General features: G+C 38.9%; 2 protein-coding genes across 3 annotated transcripts in view; both read left to right on the forward strand.

The window, feature by feature from the left end:
• The window catches only part of NELL1 (neural EGFL like 1), an 818,389-nt gene that overhangs the window by 514,856 nt on the left and 277,781 nt on the right, over positions 1–25,752 (forward strand). The gene's annotated exons all lie outside the window — the stretch shown is intronic.
• IDH3G (isocitrate dehydrogenase (NAD(+)) 3 non-catalytic subunit gamma) lies at positions 13,775–21,280 on the forward strand. Its single transcript, XM_057317501.1, has one exon. The coding sequence runs from the start codon at positions 14,381–14,383 to the stop codon at positions 15,548–15,550; it is 1,170 nt and encodes a 389-aa protein (XP_057173484.1). The 5' UTR covers positions 13,775–14,380; the 3' UTR covers positions 15,551–21,280.

Raw genomic sequence — 25,752 nt, forward strand, 5'->3', positions numbered from 1 at the left:
CTGTATTTCCTATACTGTCCTTTACATCCCTTTGATTTGTTTTGTAACTGGAAGTTTTTACCTTTTAATCCCCTTCATCTGTGTTGCCCGTACCCTGCACCTCTCCTCTCCGACAGACGTGAGTTTGTTCTCTGTGTTAAGGATTCTGTTTCTGTTTTGTTCATTTGTTTTTAACATAACACATGTGAGTGAGTCATACAGTATTTGTCTTTCTCTGACTCATTTCACGTAGCATAATACACCCCAGATCCATCTGTGTTGTCACAAACGGCAAGGTTTCATTTTTTTTAATAGCTGAGTAATATTCCATTTGTGTGTGTGTGTGTGTGTGTGTGTGTCTTCTTTATTCGTCTGTTGATGGACACTTAAGTTGCCTCTGTAACTTGGCTATTATAAATAATACTTCAGTGAACTTAGAGATGCATGTATCTTTTTAGTTATGTTTTTGTTTCCTTCAGATAAATACCCAGTAGTGGAATTGCTGGATTGTATGGTAGTCCTATTTTTAAGTTTTTTGAGGAACTTCTGTACTGTTTTCCACAGCGACTGCACCAGTTTACCTTCCCCCCCCAACAGTGCTCAAGAGGTCCCTTTTCTCCACATCCTCGCTAACACTTGTTATTTCCCGTCTTTTGGTACTAGCCATTCTGACAGATGTGAGATGATTTCTCCTCGTGGGTTTGATTGCATTTCTCTGATGATGAGTGATGTGGAGCGTCTTTTCCTGTGCTACTGACCATCTGTATGTCTTCTTTGGAAAAATATCTATTCAGGTGTCTGCCCATTTTTTAAATTGGATTGTTTGGCGGGTTTTTTGTAATGTGTATTTCATTTTTAACACTGTCTCTGGCAGTTTGGGACAAAAACCATATAAAACACTCATCTTCAGTTGACCACTTATGTAGGCACATTCTCGTCCTTTGACATCTCATACCAAACTGCAGCTCAGTGAAGAGAAGTGTTTTAAGTTGCTGGAGAATTGTCTGTCTTCTAGCTGGTAACCCAACAGGATTAATAAATATGCAGCAGATAGAGTCCTCATCTACATGAGGGAAAATGATATTCTGTCTTGAGGGCTATTGTGAGGATCCTTTCCCTTTTTCTCCTCATACTTTAGTTGAATGAATTTTAACTCACATGTATATTGGCCCTAAAAATACTAAAAGATTAGTCAGTGCTTAGAAAATATGAAGACAGCTTTTAAAATAATTTCTTTTTGGTAAAGGGAGAATTGTAAATGAAAGTTAATTCATTTTCCCCTAGAAGACATATTAATACTTTCCATCAATTTCTCAAATTGCTAAGTAGAGGAAGGTTAGAATATTAAGGGCTGTAAATATTCTTTAAGTGGATGGAACACTAAAGAACCTTCTATACCTTATTGAATAGACATTGAAGAAGTGTCCATACTAATCAACTATTTTCAGTTATCAAAGGGTTGCCTAATAAATCACTTGCTACTTAGAATATTAATTCATTGGATCTTAGAATTTTTTAAATTATAATTTTGGGCCAATAAATGTAATATGGAATTGGAATGAAATTAAATGACATACTGTTTTAGTTTCATTCCTTTTATTATTTAGACTGATATAGAATTCCCTCATATTATATTTGCACAAATAAAAATGACTGTAAACATGCATTGAGCTAGGCACTGTTCAAATTGCATATATTTAATCATCAAAAAACTCTTTGAGGAAAGTATTTTAACCCTCATTTATGAAATAGGAAATTGAGGCAGAGAAACTTTTTTTTTTAAAGCAATTTTCCCAAGGCCAAATAGTTACAAATGAAAGAGCTGGGATTACAACCCAAGCAGTCTGCTAACTTTTAACCCTCATACTTTGCTGCCTTCAGTAAAAAAAATCTATTAATGGATGTTCAAAAATTAATGTGTATTTCTGTGAAATTTATACATACATGTAGTTTAAAGAGCCAGATGGTTCTAGAAGGCTTTATAAAGATGATTAATCTCCTTGAAAAAATTCCCCATTTCTTATCCCTAGAGGCAACCACTTTCAGTGCTTTTAACAGATTCTTTTAGTGTTTTCATCTGTATCTCTAAATCGCATGTTTCTTTGCTACTTCTTCATATTCCCAATTTTGACATTTTTTTATTGACTTCCCACCATATAAGATAGGGATTTGGCTGTCTTAAATACCCCTCACCACGCATCTTTTTGTTAGACTAGCATTCTGTGCTCATGTTACAATGACTATGTGCATGCTACTGATGAGTGAATTAGCAAGTATACTTGGTTTCTTTTCTTGCACAGATCTTTGTCCCCTGTCATTAATAATCATTGTGTTCACAGATTTTTTAAAAAAGATTTTTATTAATTTAACAGAGAGCACAAGCAGGGGGAGCTGCAGGCAGAGGGAGAGGGAGAAGCAGGCCCCCCACTAAGCAGGAGGCCAGATGTGGGGCTTGATCCCAAGACTCTGCGATCATGACCTGAGCCCAAGGCAAATACTTAACCAGCTGAGCCACCCAGGCTCCCAAGTTCATAGATTTTATTGTGCAATATATTATGGATTTATCATAATTTATCCTCAAACTCTTAACCAATTGTATAAATACTCCTAAAGACATTAGTACTTTTGTGTTCTTGAGTAAATTTCCCCCAAAGGTTGGTTGATTTCCAGCATGTAGCATATATCCTGGGAATCTCTCTTCACCATGATGCTGGGAATCCTCTTTGCATCTTCCTGGGATTGTAGCCCCTGTTTCTATAAATCATTCACCTCTTTCTTGGTTTATTGCTCTCACTTGATGGAACACATTTTTCCATTAATTACGTGAGCAAGGGTACATGGGAGAAAAACTTTTGAGACCTTGTTTCTGTGAAAGCTGTCTTTTTTTGGTTAAACGAGTTGATACTTTAAAAGTTGCTTGGAAAATGGGCATATAATAACTAAAAGGTGTATGTCTAGTAAATCATTTTACCTTCATCCTTGCCTGATAATTTGAAAAGGCATTGTATTTTAGGTTGTAAAATTTTTTGGCCTCAGAATTTTGGGGGAATTGCTCTATTGTCTTCTAGGTTCTGTTATGAAATTTGAAAAATCTAATGCCTTTCTGCTTTTTTTAATCCTTTGTTTTGAAATCCTGTTTTGAATTTCATGATGACAGGGGTACCGTTTTCCTTCATTCTGCTGGGCACTCAGTGGACCTTTTCAATCTAGATATTTGTAGCTTTCAAGTGTCTTTGTATTGTCTTTGCTGACTTGTCGCCTACGCTCACCCCTACTTCCTGGGTCCCCTCTTTCTGGCTCTCCTGTTGTTTTGCTGCTGAACTCTTTGGTTGTCCAGTTTTCTTCTTCTTTCCTATTTCCGTGTATTTATCATTTTTGTCTGAAGTCTGAGGATATCTGCTACTTTGTCTTCCACCCTTTTGCTGAGTTTTTCATTTCTGCTGTCCTTTTTATACTCCAAGACCACTTTTTCTATGTTTTTTCATAGCATATTGTTTGTTTCATGAATGCAGTAGTGTTTTTTCTCTGATGACATTAATGATGGTTTACTTGAAGTGTTCTTCTCTTAATGGCGTCCTTGTATCTTCCTTATTGCTTCTGTTTATTGATTTGCTTTGGCTTCTGTCATTTATAATAGAAGCTTCCCCCACATGTTTGAACCTGACTCTTCACTCCTACTTAAGAGCTGGATAAAAAGACACTAATTGAGAGTGCTGTGCAAATGGGGATGTGGTGATTATCTGGGCCATTCTTTTGGTAAACACCAGATTGTCGGTATCTTTATTTTTAGTTGGTTTCCTTAGAAAATACTCTTCAAAGCTCCTGCCCAGGGAAGCTAACCACAGATTTCAGCATTCTGTTTGCTCTATGAGTTTTCGCTAATTTTCCTGAACTCAGTATGGAACTTGCACTTGGTTGTGAATGGTGTTCCTCAAGATAGAGTGTAAATGTCCCACGTTTTCCTCAATTGGTGGAGGGGCAGTCATGCAACAGAATGAGAGAGAAGACGATCTGGGTATCTACCTACTTCTTAAGGAGACCTTCAACCCACTTTGACCCACTGCTGTTGCCAATTCCTGAGCCTTCTGGGTTCTGTGAAGCAAAATAAATTGTTCCTTGGTTTTTCTCAGAGTGGGATTCAACTTTTTCAAATCGGAAAAATCAGTCATCACTCCTTCATCTGCTTTCCAGCTTCCTGAATTTTGCTCTCCTATCATTTTTATTGCTCTTATAGGTATACAATTTTAAAAATTTAAAAACTCAAATAAAACTTCATTGGATTTCAAGAAGGAGCTGACGTACATGCATTCGTTTAACCAATAATCTTGGAAATTTTTTGTGGGTGTTTTCAGTTTTGTATAATTATCAGTTTATCTGTTAGATGCCTGAAGGTCTATCATGGTGATTGAGTTTTTGTGTGACACTCTTCCTTCCCTTCTCAGGGATGGGAGAGGGAACGGGATGGGGAGGGGACACATGGAATCAAAAAAGCACAGACGAAAAGCAGTATGATGTAGGGGAAAGAACACAAGCTTATGTGGAAGAGACTTGAGTTTGAATCTTTTGCTGATTTAATAGGAATTATTAATCGACCTGGCATATCACTTTCCTTATTTATAACACAATGAGAATAACACTTACTTCATTGTTGCCTTTTTCAGATTGAGATAAAGTATTACTTAGCACACAGTCTTGGATATGGTGTCAAGGAGAGACCATTTTCCATCTTGAATTAGGGAGGGCATTTGCAGGCAGGGAATGGAGGGAATCCATTTGAGAACATTTTTAGATTTGCCTTATTACACCTGCTTAGTAATACTGACCATAGATAAACCAGTTGGCTAAACTAGAAGGCTTCAGAAAGCCTCCTCTAATGTCCAGAATCTGTAGTTATTATGGTAACCTTATTAAAAAAATGGTTTCAAGAAGAGTAGGATATGCTTTCGAAACTATGATTTAAGGAATTGAAAGTGGGACTTTTTGAGAAAACCTGCATTGTATGGGTGTCTGAGCTGCTGTCAACAGTTACTATAGTCTGTGTCTGTTTTGAACTAAAAATTGAGATACATGTAACAGGACTTCATTGACTTATGCATCCAATCATTGTTAGCCCAGAGAGATTTTTTTCTGTACCCTGGTTAAAAGGAAAGCCTCTGAAATGCACAGCAGTTGAAGACAAGTATAATAATGACATTTGTGAATAGTCCTTGGAAGACTGCAATCCTCTGGATAGGGAGAAAGAATTTAGAGTGGCATAGTCAAGGCCCTAGGTAACAGAAAAGTATTTAATGGAGTTGTTCATGTGGCTGTAATGTTTAGTTAGAAGGGAGGATAAAAGATAAGTTGTTTCCAACTTACCTGTAATCTTGTCTTTACCGGTCTTCTTTCTAAGAAAGTCTAATGTCGCATAAGTGTCAATTTCATGACTACACTATGAACTTCACTGTTCCAGACAAAAACAAAAATAAACCTCATGAATAATGTGAACTCCCCACCCCCACCTCAAAACCTTTTTACTAATGAAAACTATATCCAAAAAACTCTTCTTAGTGCAAAGGGAAGTGTAGCTCTTCCTCAAACAAGGGCTGCTGCCGTGGATTTGGTATCTTATGTGGATTCTCGTTTGGAAAACAAGGAGGGCATTTTTGGATTACTTTAAATCTGGCTTTCCACAGTTCTGTAAGAACTGTGCCTCTATTCTTTGGTTATTAGATAGTGATAGAATGACAGGAGGGAAATTGCAGTAATGGTACAATAGAGAAAATGGAACAAATTAAGTCTCAGGGCATTGATCTTTTTAGAAAAATTATTGATAAAACTGTTCATAATCAGTTGATTCTATAGGACAACATGAAGTGGATTTCAAGAGTTTTCTTAGAGTGTGTGTTAAAATTTCTGCTTTCAGTGAGGCAAAGCTTTGGCATAAAGTGCTCTTGGGGGTTGAAAATTTACTGTCTCTTTTTTAAGTGCATGTTTCCTTTTTAAAGTGGTATCTTTCAATACCTTGTTTTTTTATTTCAAAAACCTGAAATGCTTCTCTGCTGCCCTCAGGGTATCATAAATTTCCTTAGTTTGCCATTCAAAGTTTTTGACCCTCTGACCCCAATTTAATTTACCCCCTTGTCTGGCACTGTTTTCCTACCTAAACCCTTCCTTTCAGCCAAATGGGAATGCGTAGTGTACCCTACAGGCCTTTCAGTTTTGCCTCCATCTCAGCAATTCTCTCCTCCATACTTATCTACTGGTAGCCCTTCTTTAAGATTTGGCTAAAGCCCTTTCCCTCACCAGCCCAGCTCAGGCACATGGTCAGTTCCTCTTCTGCTCTTCCGCGTCCCAGTTGTGTTACTCAGGAACCAGTTAGCATCAACTTCCAGTTCACATTCTACCTACATACATTTTGTTTAATTCTGCCTAGAATGTAAGCTCCTTGAAGGCAGGAGGTTTTATGTTTGTTTCATAGCATTTCTCCTGACATTGAAAGATCCACTTGTGTATTGCTTGCTTGTTTATCTATCTGCCATGTATTTTCTGTTGTCTACTCTCAACTAGAATATAAGTTCCAAAAGGGGTCATGAATGTTACAAAAGTTACAAAGGTCATCTATGGCAGGCAGTTTGGCCCTGGAGCCTATTCTCTCAATCACTAATTGGTGCAGCCTAATGGTGGTTGTCAATGAGTCCATCATTGTCACTTCTAATTTTACTTATTCTGTCAACAGGATATTGACACCGTTGACCACTCATTCCTTGCATGTTTCACCTCTGTTGGCTTCTGTGACATCCTTTTATTTCTATTCTCCTCCCTCCCTCCCGGAGCACTTCTCCCCAGTCCTCTCTAGGTGTTCAGATGTTGATGGTCTCTAGTTTTGTCCGCACCATTTCTCTGTGCTTGTACTATAGTCAGCTTACCAGCCTAGTATTCCTTCACCTCAGTGGTATGACGCATTACTGTGTCAGAATCCATCAGGACATAAGTCAAAACCACTCACTTATTCATAAAGCTTTAAGTTACAAGCACTTGCAAATGATTTACTTTTTTAAATCGACTCACCTCAGAGTTACCATTATAAGGATGTCACATGAACTCATTTGCATTTCAATAGTGTGGGCTTGTTTGTGGGGGGAAAGGAATTTGAGTTAGCTGGAAGTGAATTGCTTATAATTCATAGCTATTTTGTATTTGCTGTAAATATCTGTGAACTGTGGTTATTGATATGTCATTGATAGTTACAGTAATTTTAAGATGTTATTTGTAAACTAGGAATTTATAGTTTGCTATTTATAGTTTGTTTCCTTGATTTTAGCCATGGATACATTTTTAATGATGAAGGGAGGTGAAGAAACCATGCATATGCATCTATCGCTGCATAGCGTAGAAATGAGAATACGGTCTAGTTACAGACTCCAAATCAAAGGCAATGTGATCAGCCAAATGACATGTGCAATATTATGTATATTAACATCATGAATACATATAAATATTAGGTGCTTCACTTTTTAATTATGAGTTATTTTTCTTTATCTTTATTAGTATATGCTTTTATTACTCGTGGAGGTCTGGATTTGATTTTTAAAATAGGGTTTTACATGTGGCGCCTGGGTGGCTCAGTCGTTAAGCGTCTGCCTTCAGCTCAGTGCTTGATCCCATGGTCCTGGGATCAAGCCCTGCCTCTGGCTCCCTGCTCCCTGGAAGCCTGCTTCTTCCTCTCCCACTCCCCCTGCTTGTGTTCCCTCTCTCGCTGGCTGTCTCTCTCTGTCAAGTAAATAAATAAAATCATAAAAAATAAAAAATAAAATAGGGTTTTACATAGTTTTTATGTTAGATTAGTCATCTGTATTTTTTCTCTCAAAAAACGATGCTTTGAGATTATCAAATAGATAATTTTACTAATCATTTACTATTACAATGCTTTTGAAAATATGACCTATAAAAACAGCATTGGGAATGCTTTGCTTTATTTGGTCAACGACCTTTGTTCATATGTGTGTGTTTGGTTTTCACTACGATCTGAGTATACTCCTGGGAGTGTGTCTCCAATGAATGCCATTCATCATCTGTCCTAGCAGAAGAAAAGTTGAAAACCTCTGCTCGAGGCTATATCATATACCCTTGTGTGGTTTACTCTCTCCCATATGTAGGTGACTCCTGAATTTCTGTCATCACCCACAGTCTTTTCTCTGGAGCTGCAGACTCACTTATTAAGCCACCCACTGGGCATCTTTATGTGGGTGTCCTACAGGCTCCCCAGACATGTCATATCTGAAACTGACCTCATTTTCTATCCTAGTCCCCTGACTCAAATGCTCTTTTTCCAGTGTTGTACATTTTTATCAATGATATCATTCACCCAGTCTGTTAAAGACATTAAGGATAATATTCAGTGCCTCCCAGGTCATTAGTCTAGTCCAGTTTTTATCTCCAAAATATCTCCGAAAGTATATCTCTCCTTCCTCACTGCCTTTGTCTTAGTACAACTGCTTTTCATTTCCTATTGGGACCATTTCATAGCCCAGCAATTCTCAAACTTCAGTATGAATCAGAATCATTAAAACATAGATTGTTCGGTTCTAACTCCAGACTTCAGATTCAGTAAGTCTAAGGATAGTCCAAAAAAAAAAAAAAAAAAAAGTGCATTTCTAACCAGTTTGTAGTAATCCTGATGCTGCTAGTTTGGGGATCACTTTTTGAGAACCGCAACGATAGCCTGGTAATTGGCCTTCCTGCCACCAGGCTAGCCACCTTCCTGTTTATCCTCCAAAGGATAATTTTAAAAAAATATATTTTATTTATTTATTTGACAGAGACAGCCAGCAAGAGCAGGAACACAAGCAGGGGAAGTGGGAGAGGAAGAAGCAGGATCCTAGAGGAGGAGCCTGATGTGGGGCTCGATCCCAGAATGCCGGGATCACGCCCTGAGCCGGAGGCAGATGCCCACGGACTGCACCACCCAGGCGCCCCCATCCAAAGGATAATTTTTTAAATGCAAGTTATATTGTCTCTCTCCCTGACTTAAACCCATATACTGTCTTAGCATTACACTTACAATAGACTTCGTTGAACTCTTACCCCTCCACTGTGTGAAACCACGGCACTCTTGTTATTCTTAAACCTGTACAATATATATCTTTTCTTCCACTGAGTTTAAGAACTTTTTCATTGTCCATGTACGTTTATAGATCAGTGTGGCTATTAGAATCTCAACCACCATCCATTTTACAATCCCATTCTCAGGGCTTCCTTCCTCCTTCATTCACACCTTTAAAAGGTTTATCTTCTCCCCCATGTGAGGAAGATTTGTGTGTATCGTTATGTAACAGTGACCCATTGGTAGAAACAAAATTGTGTAGCTGAGCCTGGGTCATTTCTCTTCCATTGTTCTCTCTTGGTATTATCATCTGCTCTAGCCTCTGGCCCTGGGGACGGACAGCTATTATCTATCTTATGTGACATATTAAGTGACCAACAGGTACCCAGCTGGCTCTTATGCTACAGCTGTTTTATATCAGTTTTCAGGAGGAGGAAGCAAGTACTACCTCCTTTTTTTACTCCCAGTGGGCTGCGTCCAACCACACCAAATGCTGTAAGCACCTGGCTGCACCTTGTGAGGAGGTAAAGACAGGCCCTTGCTACTCAGAACGTGGTAAGGGGCCAGTAGAATCCGTATCACTTGGGAGCTCTTTAGAAATGCAGAATTTGCACTCTTCCCTTAACAGAACTGTTGAATTAGAATCTCTATTTCAATGAGATCCTGCGGTGATCAGTGACTGTGTTTGAGAGCACTGGCTTAGGCCTCTAGGAGCCCTGGGTATGCTCACCTTAGCTGTTGCCATTCTCTGTTAATTCATAATGATATGAATTTGTCAGATCTGTGATATCCAGTGTCTTCATCTGTAAAAGGGGGACTGTAATGCCCACCTTGGTAGATGATGATGGTGTATGGAGAATAGCCAGCACAGCACCTTAGATGTGGTGAGTGTTCTATAGTGGTAGCCATTATTAAGTCTGTATCTTGATCTTCTTGGATTTTGACAGCCCTTTGGAAGTCTTCATAAGTAAGTTCCCTCCCTCCCCCACCAATGACTAACCTGTACCAGGGGCGTTGGTACCTGAAAGTTAAATGAGAATGGGATTATAGCTGGTTGGTAAAGAAAGATATGCCTGATTTTCAGTTAAGTGGCATAACTGGGATGGCTTTGGGAAGCATGGAAGTTGCCTGCTTTGCAGATTGAATGGTTGATTTCTAGAAACACCTAGATGTTAATATTTCTAACTCTGTGGTAGGAAAATGCATTTAGAGACACTGATCATCACCGTTAGAAAGGAAATGCAAATCAAAAACAGTGAGATACTACCACCACACATTAGAATAGCTAAAATTAGAAATACATATCGAGTGTTGGTGAGGATGTGAAGAAGCTATAATTCTCTTACATTGCTGGCGAGGATGTAAAATAACGCAGTCATTGTAGAACAGTGCTCGGCAGTTTCTCAAAAAGTTAACAATAAAAAGGAACAAACTCCAGTAGGCAGAACACGAGAAAGGACAAAGTTGAACTAAACAACATCATCATGACCCGGGTGTAATTGACATCTACAGATTATTTCACCCAACAAGAGCAGAATACATGTTTTTCTCAAACTCGCAAGGGAGATTTCCTGAGACCACATTCTGGGCCATAAAACACACCTTAACAAATTCAAAAGAATTGACTCAAATAATGTCTGCTCTGAGATCGCAATGGAATTAAACTAGAAATCAGTAACAGAAAGATAGCAGGAAAATCCCAAAATAAATCTGGAGTTTAAGCAACACGTTTCTAAATAACATGTGGGTCAAAGAAGAAGTTCCAAGAAATTTAAAAATATTTTGAACAAAATGAAAACGAAAACACAGCTTATAAAAAAAACAGCTTATCAAAACTTGTGGTATGTAGTGTAAGCTATGGTTAGAGGGAAATGTATAGTGATGAACGCATATAATAGAAAAGAATAAAGATATGTAGTCAATAATATAAGGCTCTACCTTAGGAAACTAGGAAAAGATGATGATATCTAAAGTAAGCAGAAAAAAAAGAAACATTAAGAATTGGAGTAGCAATCAGTGAAACTGAAAATAGAAAATCAGTAGAGGAAATCAATAAAATCCAAAGCAGCCTCTTTGGAAAGATCAGTAAAATTGATAAGCCTTTAGAGAGGCTAACAAAAAAGAGCAAGGACCTAGATTGCTAATAGCAGAAATGAAAAAAGGGACATTACTACAAATCCTATGGACATTAAAAAGGATAATAAAAGAATTTTATGAGGAACTTTATGCCCACAAATTTGATAACCTAGATGAAACAGAACAATTCTTTGAAATACATAATTTGTCACACCTCACATAAGAAGCAGCAAACTATCTGAATAGACCTACATGTATTTTAAAATTGAATCAATAATTTATAATGTTCCAAAACAGAAACCAGGCCCAAATGGGTTCACGTTTAAGAAAGAAATTATACCATTCCTCTACAATATATTCCAGAGGATGGAAGCAGAGAAAATACCTTTAACTCATTCTGTAAGATCAACATTATTTTACTAACAAAACCATACAATGACATTACAAGAACAGAAAATGACAGACCAGTCTCTCATGAGCATAGATGCAAAAATCTTCAAAAAATATTAACAAATTGAATCCAACAATGTATAAAAGAATTATACAACATAATTGAGATTTATCACAGGTATGCAATGCTGATTCAACAATCAAAAATCAATTAATATAATCTGTCACTTTAATAGGCTAAAAAAAAGAAAAATCACATGATCGTACCATAGATGCAGGGAAGGCTTTGACAAAATCTAACACCCATTCATGATAAAAGTTCTCATAATTTAGGAATAGAGGAGAACTTCATTAACTTGACAAAGAATATACAACCTGCAGTCAACATCATACTTTGAGAAACACAAAGCTTTCCCACAAAGATCAAGTACAAGGCAAGGTTGTCTCCTCTTACCCCTCGTTTTCAATATTATACTGGAATTTCTAGCTAATGCAGTAAGACAGGAAAGGAAATTAACGGTATACAAATTAAAGGGAAAAAATGAAACTGTTGTTTGCAGATGACAAGATTATCTCTGTAGAAAATGTGAAAGAATCAGCAAAACACTACTGAAACTACTAAGTGATTATAACAAGATTGCAGGATATAAGGTTAATACAGAGAAGTCAATTATTTTCCTATATACAAGTAATGAATAAGTGAAATTTAAAATTAAAACTTCAATATAATTTATGTTAGCATCCCCCAAAATGAAATACTTAGGTATAGATCAAAAATATGTAGAAGGTCTAGACGAGTAAAACTACTAAACTCTGATGAATAAAATGAAAGAAGACCTAAATAAATTGAGATGTTTTCTATTCATGGATAGGATGTCTTAATATTGTCAAGATATGAGGTCTTCCCCACCTGATGTATAGATTCAATGCAAAATTAATCAAAATCTCAGAAAGTTATTTTTTTAGTATCAACAAGCTGATTCCAGAGTGTATATGGAGAGACAAAAAACCCACAAGAGCCAACCAGTATTGAAGGAGAAGAGGAAAACTAGAAAACTGAAAGTCCTCAACTTCAAGACTTACTAAAAAAGCTATAGTAATCAAGATAGTGTTATTGGCAGAACAATTGAATGAATCAATGGAAGAGAATAGGGAGTCCAGAAATACAAATAGTCAACTGATGTTTGGCAAAGAAGCAAAGCAACATAATGGAACAAAGACAGTCTTTTCAACAAATGATGCTGAAACAACTGGATGTACACGTGAAAAAAATTAATCCCACACAGACCTTAAATCCATCACTAAAATTAACTCAAAATGGATCATAGCCCTATATGTAATGCAAAACTATAAAACTCTAAGAATATAATATAGGAGAAAATCTAGATGACCTTGGGTATGGTAATGATTTCTTAGCTATAACACCAAAGGCAGGATCCATGAAAGAAATAATAAGATAGACTTTGTTAAAATTAAAAACTTCTCTAAAAACAAAGAAAAAGTCAAGAGAATGAGAGGTCAAGCCACAGATTTGGGGAAATTCTCTGCAAAGGGCACATCTGATAAAAGACTGCCATCCAAAAAATACAAAGAACTCTTAAAACTCAACAATAAGAAAACAAACAACCCAATTAAAAAATGGGCTAAAACCTTGACAGATACCTCATCAAAGAAGATGGCAAATAAGCATATGAAAAGATACTCCACATTATATGTCATCAGGGAAATGCAAATTAAGACGATGAAACACCAGTACATGCCTATTAGAATGACTAAAATCTGGAACACTGACAACAAATTCTGACAAGGTTGTAGAATAATGGGAATTTTCATTAACTGCTGGTGGGAATGAAAAATGGTATAACCACTTTGGAGGACAGTTGAGCAGTTTCTGGCAAGACTAATCATACTTTTACCCTAGGATCCAGAAGTTGTGGTCCTTGTTACTTACTCGAATAAGTTGGAAGTTTCTGTCCACACAAAACCTGCACATGTATATTTATAGCCGCTTTATTTATAATTATCAAAACCTGGAAACAACGAAGATGTCCTTCAGTAGGTGACTATGTAAACCACTGTACATCCAGACAATGGGATATTATTCCGTGCTAAAAAGAAATGAGATACAGTCCATGAAAAGACACGGAGGTGACCTTAACTGCATATTACTAAATCAATGAGGCCAATCTGAAGAGGCTACATACAGTGTGATTTCAATTATATGACATCCTGAGAAATGCACAACTGTGGAGACACTGAAAAGATCAGTGGTTACCAGGGGCCGGAGGGGAGGGAGTGATAAGTAGGCAAAGCAGAGCAGATTTTTAGGGCTGTGAAACTACACTATATGATACTACCGTGGGGTATACACCCCATTATATATTTGTCCAAACTCCGAAAGTACTACACTAGGAGTGAACTCTAATTTAAACTATGGACTTTGGGTGAAAATGTTATGCCATTGTGGGTTCATCCATTGTAACAAATGTACCACTCTGGCGCGGTATTTTGATAGTGGGGGAGAATTTTATGGGATGTAGGTGTTGTCTGTGAAATCTCTGTACCTCATATTCAATTTTGCTGTGAACCTGAAACTGCTCTAAAATATAAAGCCAATTTTTAAAAAATATATCATGCACAGCTTAGCACATAGAATACATATATTTTCTATTGGATACATCACTTCTTGGCTAGCTCTCGCTCTCACTGCAGTAGAATGTCAAAATAGAATACAAGGAAGGAGAGACAGTTGTGACCTAGCAAGAATTATGGATCTAGAATTCCACCAAAAGGAGCCAATTCAAAACAAGAGGAAGAATGCGTATTTTTACATAAATTACTCTCTACTTAATGATCATGGCACTGAAGATGCTGACAGCTGCCAATTGCTTTGTGAAGGCCATGTTGCGACCTTCTACTCTCCGCCATTCTTTGGGGATTTTATTTGGCCATGAAACCTCACTAAGGAGCTTCTCTTTTAAACACAGTATTCCTCCATCAGCCAAGTATGGTGGGCGACACACTGTGACTCTGATTCCTGGGGATGGCATTGGACCTGAACTTATGCTGCATGTCAAGACTGTGTTCAGACATGCATGTGTGCCTGTGGACTTTGAGGAGGTGATGGTTAACTCCACTTCCAGTGAAGAGGACATTCACAATGCCATCATGGCAGTCCGTCGAAACTGCGTAGCTTTGAAGGGCAACATTGAAACCGACCACAACCTGCCACCATCTCACAAATCCTGTAACAACAGGTTTCGCGTCACTCTAGATCTCTATGCCAACGTCATCCATTTTAAAAGTCTGCCAGGTGTGGAGACCCGGCACAAGAACATAGACATCTTAGTCGTTCGGGAAAACACAGAGGGTGAATACAGCAACCTGGAGCACGAGAGTGTTAAAGGAGTGATTGAGAGCCTCAAAATCATTACCAAGGCCAAGTCTTTGCGCATCGCTGAATACGCCTTCCAGCTGGCCCAAGTGATGGGGCGCAAGAAAGTGACAGCTGTACATAAGGCCAACATCATGAAACTGGGAGATGGTCTCTTCCTCCAGTGTTGCAGGGAAGTGGCCTCCCACTATCCTCAGCTCACCTTTGAGGGCATGATTGTGGATAACACCACCATGCAGCTGGTATCCCGGCCCCAGCAGTTTGATGTGATGGTGATGCCCAATCTTTATGGAAACATCGTCAACAATGTCTGCACAGGGTTGGTTGGGGGAGCGGGCCTTGTGCCTGGTGCAAACTATGGCCCTACATATGCAGTGTTTGAAACAGCTTCAAAGCAGTCAGGCAGAAATTTAGCCAATAAGAATATGGCCAACCCTATTGCCATGCTGCTGGCAAGCTGTATTATGCTGGATTACCTCAAGCTCCACTCCTATGCCACCTGCATTCGCACTGCAGTCTTGGCATCCATGGAGAACAAAGGTGTCCATACTCCAGACATTGGAGGCCAGAGTACCACATTGGACATCGTTCAAAATATAATAAGCCACATCAGTACTGTCAATTAAATGGTCAGTGCCTCAGAGGCTGAGCTATCCCCCAAGTCTCTCCCACCTTTACCTTCCTCTTCTCACTTAGAAACTCCAGCCAGCTCGGTTGATGTGGACTCGGGAATAAACTAGCTCCTGCTCCAACTCAGAAGAGACAAGAGAAGTAAATCAAATCTGATTTTTTCTATTAAATTAAAGCATCGTGAATGCCATAAACATTGCTTGCTTAAATTAGCCAAATCTATTGTGTTGTTTATGTATTGAGGAATTCTTCTCTATTTTAATCCACAGTTCACACTTCTCTATGGTATGATACACTGAATAAATCAGAGCTGTTTGTAGAGTCCTGGGGCTTTCTCAGAACATGGAACACTGATTTTTTCTTTATCTGGGTCATTAAAATTCAGCAAATCAGCCCGCAGAGAAATCTGGCTTCTCTCTAGAGGTTGTTAATGAGTTAATTAGTGCAATAAAATTTGCCTACAAAATATACATTGTAACATTAATAATAAATAAGGTACCATAAAGCTGAGGTGATACAGAATGCTTCCATTCCCTCCTACATATCTCATCTTTTTCCATGGTTGTGTTTATGTTCTGAAGGAATTTTCGCTGGTATAATTTTTCACATGGGGACATCCCTGAGCACTGCAGCTCTCCTGCATTCTTGAATTCCTTCCAGTTGGACTCAAGAGTCTAGAGTTCAAATCCCCAGTTAACAGGTCTGCAGGGCCCACGTTTCTTTGCTGTACAAATGTAACGATGGACTGTAAACTCCATGTTCACTGCTTCATGGTCTGTGATAGTTTACTTTCTTTTAATCTCTTTTTTAAGGAAAGTGTGTACATAAGAAAATGAAAAGCGCTGAACTAATTTAAATGTTTACTGTCATTTACTGTCATTTTATTACAATATATTTTATTTACAGTATTTTTCAGGTCATAGTTGGGAAATACACAAACATGATAATTTTATTAGAGCTCAGACATTGTTATTACCCAAGTTGGAAACAAAAACAATGATTTTAAGACAACTTTCAGTGGTTTCATCTGCAGGAATGGCCTGCAGATAAAAGTGAGATTGAGAAAAACAGTGAATCCTTAATGTATTTTGGTAACTTTTGTGTCTCAGCTTTAATGTTCGGGTCCTGCTGTGGTTCATGAACCACAAGTTAAAGACAGTGGACTTGTACGCTTGAAAAATTGCTTTCGGTTTCCGGAAGTCTCAGCCTTCTCATGGTACCTTATCATTTTATGCTCATTATGTATCAAGTCAGGGCCAGAGTTTGGAAAACCAAAAGCTAGTTTGAGGGGATTTAGTTTGAGGACTTCTACCCAACTAGAAGTCTCTAAGAACAAGGCTAGAAGGAAGAAGTTAGTTATAAAATACTCGTGGTATTCTTTTAGTGGACATTGGACATGTCGTTGACCAGGGCTGTCACTGGCACACATGGTGCCTTGCTCTGGGCAGATAGATCTAAGACCTGCACTAGAGGCATGGTTTGATGGGTGGAGCAAGGGGTGGATTTTGGCTTGAAGTCCTCCCACCTCCACTGCCGCACAACCCCATCCTACCTTAACACACACTACCCGCTCTGTACCTCTCTCTCCCATGACTGGGGGAATTTGTATATGGCGCAGCCAGCCCCATATAGGCAGTAACCTGGCCACTGGCTTCTGTTTGACAGTGAGTGTTTATGCCGATGTATGTAATGTATGTAGCTCAAATGTACATTTCATTTTCCCCTCTCTGATTAAAGGTGGTTGTCTCCAGAGTCTTCCCACAGTTCTTTGTCCAGAGCTATGATGGCATGTGTTACTCTATAGTGGAATTTTCCATTTATCAGTGTTAGATTTGTCCCACTTACCTATGAGTAGTTTTTAAAAAGTTTTTTTAAAGATTTTATTTATTCATTTGTCAGAGGGAGAGAGAGGAGAGAGAGCGCGTGCACAAGCAGTGGGAATGGCAAGCAGTGGGAGAAGCAGGTAGAGGGAGAAGCGGGCTTCCCACTGAGCAAGGAGCCTGATGTGGGACTCAATCCCAGAACCCTGGGATCATGACCTGGGCCGAAGGCAGATGCTTAACTGACTGAGCCACCCAGCATCCCAACTATGAGCATTTCTAGGGCAAGTGCCATGTAATCTATTCCCTTGTCCTTTGTGGCCCCTAACGTAGTGTCTGATACAAGCAAAATAAACAATATTTGTTTATCGAATCACCCCAAAAAAATGAATGACCTGGCATGTACTGCATCATATTTCTTAAAGTGAGAGATAATCATTATACCTACCTCATAGGGTCATTGGGAAGACTCAGTGAGAACATACAACGCTGATAGCACTGTACCTGTCACATTTGATAAGTGCTTGCTGTGTTTAGAGATTATTCATTATTATCCCTTTTATACCATTCTAAAAGATAATTCTGAGGTGTATTGGGCAAATTATATTAATTATTGTCATTGGACCTTACTGGATACGTTGCTTAATTTATATTATGCATTTGTAACTCACACTCAGCAAGGGGACCAAATCATACCTGCTTATTCATCAAGTCCCCTTATTTCTTTCCTTTTTTATTTCTTGATTCCCGTTACCTCTCTTCTTACTCTCTGACCCCTCCTTTCTCATTAGACATTTTCGTTATTGGTAACTTAACACTTTCTGTTATTTCTAATTTGTGTCCTTCCTATGGTGTTTAGCTCCTTTAAATCTATTTTCTACAATGCCCTCAGTAAGATCTTTCTAAAAGGAAAATAGGTTCATGTCACTTTCCTACTTATGGCCTCTCATTCAGCAGCTTCCCTTTGGCCTTAAGAGAAGGTCAGCTGAGCATAGCGTGGGAGACCTCCCGTGTCCTGAGATCTGCTTCCTCCTCCAGGTTCACAATTGCCGTCCCTTCTCTTCACCCTAGTAACAGCAGAGTGTGGCACTCCAAGGGAGTGCAGACAGAGTTCATGGTTAAACAGCTATAGATCCTTTCTAGGTCAGACCTTTGCAAGTGGCCTCGGTTCCTCTCCCCTTCAGGAGATGATCTTTTCATCTTAGAAGACTACACACTTAATCATTAACCACCTTTGGGAAGTTTCCTTGACTCTTTTTTCCACTCTCTGTTGGGATTGAGGGGAATAGCTCTCCCAGTTCTCCCAGAGCTTGCTGTATATCCTACCTAGTGTGCCTCTCTCTGGTTAGCATCACATGCTTTCCTTCCCATCAACCTTCCTGTCCAATGCGTTCCTTGGCTACAGGAATAATGGGTCGTTCATCACTATAACCTCAGAACCTGGGGCAGGGACAGCTCTTACTTTATGTGCACTCTCAATGGAAGGAAGATAGCAAGAAAGGTAAAAAGATGGGGGAAAAAAAAAAGAATGGTCTGAATTCATAAGCAGGAGTAGAGAACTAGAAGAATGACTCTATTGCAAAATACTCCTGTCTGGCTTCCGTCTATGAACTTTGTCTACAAGACTACTCCTCCCTAAAGAACCACCAAACAGGTGGTTGGCAGGCTGCCTCTGTTTCTTGAGATTTCTGTATATTTATTGGCTAATTTTACCTCAGGCTTTATCAGTTTACTCTGCATCATTTAAAGTCCTGATATTGTAAAGAACAGTAGGTACAGATTGTCTGATTTTTCTCTAAATTAACTCCTCCTCATTATGGCTCGATTTTAGTTAATGGCCTTACCAGCAGTTCAGGTGGCATAGCTGCCATTCATCTCAGCTGTTCCACGTAGGAGCTCGGCAACACTGCACAAGTTGCTTAAACTCTCTGATCTCCAGTTTGCTCGTCTGTAAAATAAAAGAGTAGATACTTTCCTTCATAGATCGTCAGAAAAATTAAGGTTGCTTTAGTTGTTTATAGCTGCATAAGAAATCACTTCAAAACTTAGTGGCTTAAAACAAGTAATTATTTGTCATGAGTCTGTAGTGTGACCAGATAATACTTCTCTCATCAGTATACTTTCTTGAGGACTATTAAAAAGGTGGTCTAATCTCAAATTCTGATATCAGTGAAGGTCAATAGAAAGTTGGGCAACTAGACTACATCACTCCATAATTATCTGCCCCCACCACCATCTACATACATAGACATTTATAGAAGGATGCTTTAACATTCTGACTTCAGCTTTCCTCAAGGTCTCTGGGATGCAAAATCTTGTGAGGGGACAGTTCTGAATTTGGGGGAAAACAGTCTGCTTAAAAGGTCAACAGAGAAGATTCCTCTCAGAACTGAGGACCAGGAGAACTTGATTTTCACCATGAATTTGGGTCCTTCTACCAGGTTATGTGAGGTATGAGAGATTCCCCATTATCTTGGCTACTAGGAAGCACCAAAAAAAGCCATGAGAATTGTTTGTCTATGAATTATTTCTTCTCATTCTGTTACTTAATTTAATTTTTTACTGTATTCCATTTTCTTATATTTTATTTTACCATAAGCTGCCTAAAACACAAAGAAACAGAAAGAGGAAAAACTGGGTTCTTCACCCTCACATTTTTTCCTTCATTCCTCCATTTTAATATTGACATCAGATCAATCTCCTTAAAGCAATGTTTAGATTGCCAGTAGTCCGTTCCATCCCCCTCACATGTTCAATTCGAAATGTGTTCAAGGGCCTCCAAAATTTTAGCCCATGCTGTCTTCGACTCCTAGAGGTTTTGATTTTCCTAGTTAGTCCATTCGTTCTAGTCAATGTATATTCTTCACTTTCCTAGATACTTCCTTTTCCTCCCACATGGTGCTATTTCTCTCATTAAGGACATTCCCAGTTTATTCTCTGCCTATTATAAGTCTACCCAAATTATTCAAAGTTCAAATAGCAACTCCTTTTGAAAAGGTTTCTCATTATCTCTATCCTGCTGTACTCCCTTTATTCTTTCTGAATGCACACAAACATTTTATTGGACTTTTGAACTCGTTCATTTCACATTTTGTCTTGTATTAATTGTTCATCTACTTGACTTGAGTCTTAATAAATTGTTTGCTTCTTGAAGGTAGGGGACATATTTCGCCAGTGTTCTGGATCTTGAATGACTCGGCATGCTGCCCCGCATATAGTAGGTATTCACTAAACATATACCAAGTTGGAGTGAAGGTCATGATTATAGCTAGTATAATTTTTTGTGTTTCTGTATAATGTGCCAGGCATTATTCTACATGCTTTGTATGAATTTAATTCTCATGTCAACCCAATTAGATGATGATGATTAGATTTTATAGAAGAGAACACCGAGGCACAGAGAGGTTAAGAATTTTGTCTGAGGTCACACAACTACCAGAAGGTGAAGTTTGAGTTCTATTCTGCCCGTGTATATCTAGAACCCAAGTGTTTAAGTGGTCATGAGGATTTGTACGGTGTGAATTTTTCATATCTTATGTGGAAGTGGATTAGGTTTTGCAAAAGATCAATGGTTTCCTTGTGAAAATAATCCTGTAGGTTTACAGACTTAAAGAAATTTTTATAGAGCTCACTCATTTTGCATATTAGCCCAGGATGAGAAAGGCAGAATATCCAGGTAAATGAGACCATCTGGTACCTGAACCACGTGTCAAGTGTTGAAGAGAGGTGGCATTTCAAAAATTGATAAATACTCGGGACGCCTGGGTGGCACAGCGGTTAAGCGCCTGCCTTCGGCTCAGGGCGTGATCCCGGCGTTCTGGGATCGAGCCCCACATCAGGCTCCTCCGCTGGGAGCCTGCTTCTTCCTCTCCCACTCCCCCTGCTTGTGCTCCCTCTCTCGCTGGCTGTCTCTATCTCTGTCAAATAAATAAAATAAAATCTTTAAAAAAAATTGATAAATACTCAACTTCTTTGTGGTAACGACAGATGGGGACAAAAACTTCGAAGATAAATGATATGCTGTTGAAACAAGTATATCTAAAATAATGATATTGTGGAAGTGGAAACAAACAAACAAAAAAAGTGGAAACAAACAAAAAAGAATGCTATATTGTGCAAAGAGGAGGAGAATTTTGAAGAAATTTACCCAGTTCTGGACCATTACAGAGGTTGGAAAAAAAAAAAGTATTACCATAGGTTCAGTTGGGAATATGAAACATATCTGCAGGAAGCTGATTACAGAACTAGACATTTTTTAGAGGAAGGCGCTTGGTCCTTGGAGTTTCCCTGATAATTTGAATAACATAGGAGCTTGGTGTGGTAGCGTGTTCTTTATATCAAAATGAATTTGCTGGCACTGATATGGGAAGCTACATATACTGCATTTGTGATTGCTTCGAGAAACAACAACAACAAAAGTAAGTCGATATATTTAAAATGGAAAAAAAATGGCTCTTTACAAAAGCAATTGAAAAAATTGGAATGTCTGGTGACCAATGTTGCAAATGCTTAAAACCAACATAGCCTGAGTGTAAAAGCAGTATCTACAGAGGAAGACTCTAGACTGAGCTCTAATCCGCTTCCACATCTGGTTTGCTACCCTTAGTGCCAAATCTACTTCATGCAAAATAGATGTAAATGAATGAATGTTGCCACAAAAGAGAGAGAATATCATGTATGTCCAAATACAAGGCACTTTTCCTCTTTTCTATCCCTCAGGGAAAAAAAAAATTGCCTTAAATTCAAGTCCTTATAAATGTTCTCATATTACCAGGTATTCTCAGTTCTTTTGAACAATAAGAAGCTATTTGGAGGGGTGGGGGGAAGGCACGAGATTTGCTAGTTTAGGATTTTTGTAGAATTTATCTGGAGAATAATGTTGAAACGGGCAAAAAAAAAAAAAAAAAATCCCTCAACAAAGAATTAGTCATTATTCTTGGGAGTGTGTTCTCACAATTGCAAGTATTGAATTGTTATGTATATGCCTTTTAAAAATCACTTAATAACACAGTTCAGTTTTTGGTCACCATGTAGGGATCACAAATATTTACCAGTAAGACAAATGGGAAAACAAGAAGTCCTAACATTATACGATTGGATTCTTGTGACTTCACTTGAAATTTCCAAAGAAAGCATCAAACGTAGATTCAAAAAGTACTTTATCTCCAACAACTTAGACAGATGGGATGATGATAGGTTTGGAAACTTTTAGAGAACTTGAAAAACGACTCTATACTGGGGAAGCCCTTGAAGTCAAGATGCATGGGAAGAGATTAAATGAAAGTACTTCATATCATGGTAAAAGAAAGGCTAATATTTCTAAATTGATCTATTTTATGTAACCTGTTAAGTAATATGTTTAATACAACTATGCATAATAACTGAATCCATCAAACAATTTACATAGATGTCTATTTAATATGGTCCTCGAAGTTATTCAACTTTGCCCGGAATATTTTTCCTTCTTTTTTTTTTTTTTTTTGATCTTTTAATTGGTAAAAGGGGAATCATTCTCCTTATTTTTGGGGTTGCTTCCTATTCAGGCATTTACCTTATCTCTTAAATGGAACATTCTGTGGAAAATAAAAGAGATTTTGAAGGTATTGTGCAGAAATCTAATAGCAAAGGAAGAAGTAGAGATTTCTGAACGTACAGGTGGTACTGTGGAAAGAAATGCAAAGGAATTTCAAATGAAGTTACATTGGACCATTTAAGGCTGTGGCTAGAGCACACCTAAGATACTTCATATAGTTTTGATCTTTCAACATGATAAAAAATGTAATTTCTGTGAAAAGCTATGATGCCCAAAATCAACTTTATGCCAGGCATCAGAATAAGATGTTAGAAAGCCTGATTTGTGAAGAACTCATTTTCTCCAGGGTAAGAAAAGTCTGTGGGATTGATCCTATTCACGGTATCCACGCTGTGATGGAATTAGGTTATTTTGATCCCAATTTTATTCTTGCCGGCAGCGAGATCCTTGTTTACCTAGTAACTTCATTCATTTGTTCTTTCTCTTATTCCCTTCTTTCACAGTGTCGTTTGTCCTCCGCTGACTTCTTGCTTTGAGCCGGGTGCCGTGCAAGCCTCTAAGGCTGCAGCTTTGAGAGTCCATGTCCTTTCTCTTGAGGCCTGAGAATCCATAATCATCGGGCAATTAAAATGGAGCGTGCTGAGTATTGCAGTAGTGACATAAGCAGAGTGCTATGAGAACACACAAGAGGGGACAATCAGAAAGCTCCCCAGAGTAAGTTGTGCCTCCATGAGTGAGTTGGGGAGGGGGGACAAGAGAGGAGGAGGATGGCATATGGGCACAGAGACACAGCTTCTAGAGCTGCCATCATTAGCAATCACCTGATATTTAAAGCTTTTACTTTTCCCTCATCATTATTTTTTAAGATTTTATTTATTTATTTGACAGAGAGAGAGTACAAGCAGGGGCAGGCAGAAGGAGAAGCAGGCTCCCCGCAGAGCAGGGAACTCGATGGGGCAGTCAATGCCAAGACCGGGGATCATGACCTGAGCCGAAGGCAGATGCTTAACCGACTGAGCCACCCAGGCACCCTCCCCCATCATTTCTTATTTTGTATACAATTATTGTTGAATTCATTTTACCTACAAAAACTTGCCCTGATTATCTGTAAGGTGGGATTTTCTGCATTTAAGGTGCACATCTGATTTTTCTATGAAGTGATTTTTTTTGGAAGGATAAACCCTTTACATAGATTAATTAACCTGATTAGATCCCTCATCATAGTTGGCTGTAAGTCTTGTGATTAGGAAGGTTTTTTATTAAGCTACTTTGCAGCCGTTACTGCCTCTTCAGAGCCTTTCTCTTGTTTGTGTTTCTGTCAGTCACTCGGTGAGCATGTTTCATCATTTTGTTCTTTCTGGCACACGTCTTGTTTCCTCCATCTCCTCTCAGATGTCTCCTTGATAGTGAAGTCGATCTCTAGAAACAGATCATCTTCTCTTCTGTGGTCCGGAGTTCCAGAGTGAGCCCCCTGCTCTGATACAATCTTGATCTCCTACTTCCTCTGGAAAGGGGCTTGACGATCGTTCGAGATCTTATCTATGACCTTGTCTGTCAGCCCTCATTCTCCTGCCGTTGGCACTGCATACTGCCCTGATTGCCTCAGCCTCTGCCTGGGGTCTCTCATGGTTCTAGTCACCCCTTGTCTGCGGTGGTAGCAGGACACATGCCAGCCACACTTGCCTGTGGCCAAAACATTCACCCAGCTGCTGGATTCAAGTCAGTAAGCACACTGCAGCGACAGCTGCTTTCCTGATGAGAATGACCCTGTCGCTCACCCACCTGATACTTTCATCATCCTCTTCCAAGAAGCCACCTTTCTGCAAAAAGAGTTGTCAACCTCTCCCCATCTTCTCCTATGAGACTCTCTGGTGTCTCTTTAGAGCACTCAAGAAATGGGCAGCTAAGAGTATTAGCATTACTTGACCATGGTTATTGTTCTCATCCAGATGGACAGATGCTTTTTATAGTCTCTGGCTGAATTTCATCTGAAAAGAGCTTAAAATGCACAGGAGGAGGAAAGTACTTCTCTCCTAGGATCCCCACTGAGCTGATAACAGTCTATGGGAAGTCATCTATTTAAACAGAAATAAACACGCCTTGGGACGCCAGGAGCCTATTTTCAGCTTTATTAAGCTATTTTCAGCTTTATTAAGAAATCTGTGTTTAATTTTTCCAAACATCTCAATTCCTGTTCATTTAGCTTTTCACTGTGTGTGGATCCATTAGAACACTTGATGAGAATGCAGACGTTGCATTCTGCTCCTCACAGAAATGCAGTGCGTTTGGAGAAGAGGAAAGAATCTGGAAGACTTCCAAGGGCCTTGTCAGAAACTTGTACTTAACTGGCTTTTTGTGGGGACAAGTATTCTTGGTCAGATGTTGCCTGAATCCTGGGAAATTTCCCTTTTGGATATTTTTTCCTGTTAAAAAAACTCCTTGGACCCATATAGATTCGTCAGACACTCGTCTAGGCCATGGTCAGCTGTGTGTGTGTGTGTGTGTCTGTGCATAGAGTCAAATACTAAATACTTTAGGCTTTGTGGGCCATCTGGTCTCTGAGGCGGCTCTTGAGTTCTGCCATTTTAAAGCAATAGGAGGGGCGCCTGGGTGGCACAGCGGTTAAAGCGTCTGCCTTCGGCTCAGGGCGTGATCCCAGCGTTGTGGGATCGAGCCCCACATCAGGCTCCTCCACTATGAGCCTGCTTCTTCCTCTCCCGCTCCCCCTGCTTGTGTTCCCTCTCTAGCTGGCTGTCTCTATCTCTGTCGAATAAATAAATAAAATCTTAAAAAAAATAAATAAATAAATAAAGCAATAGGAGCCATAGACAATAAACATGGATGT

The sequence above is a fragment of the Ursus arctos genome, unplaced genomic scaffold (assembly GCF_023065955.2).
Source record: "Ursus arctos isolate Adak ecotype North America unplaced genomic scaffold, UrsArc2.0 scaffold_23, whole genome shotgun sequence".
Lineage (NCBI taxonomy): Eukaryota > Metazoa > Chordata > Mammalia > Carnivora > Ursidae > Ursus > Ursus arctos.

Excerpts from the sequence above, each read along its gene's own strand:
- IDH3G (XM_057317501.1), top strand. The coding sequence starts at position 14,381 with ATGATCATGGCACTGAAGATGCTGACAGCTGCCAATTGCTTTGTGAAG.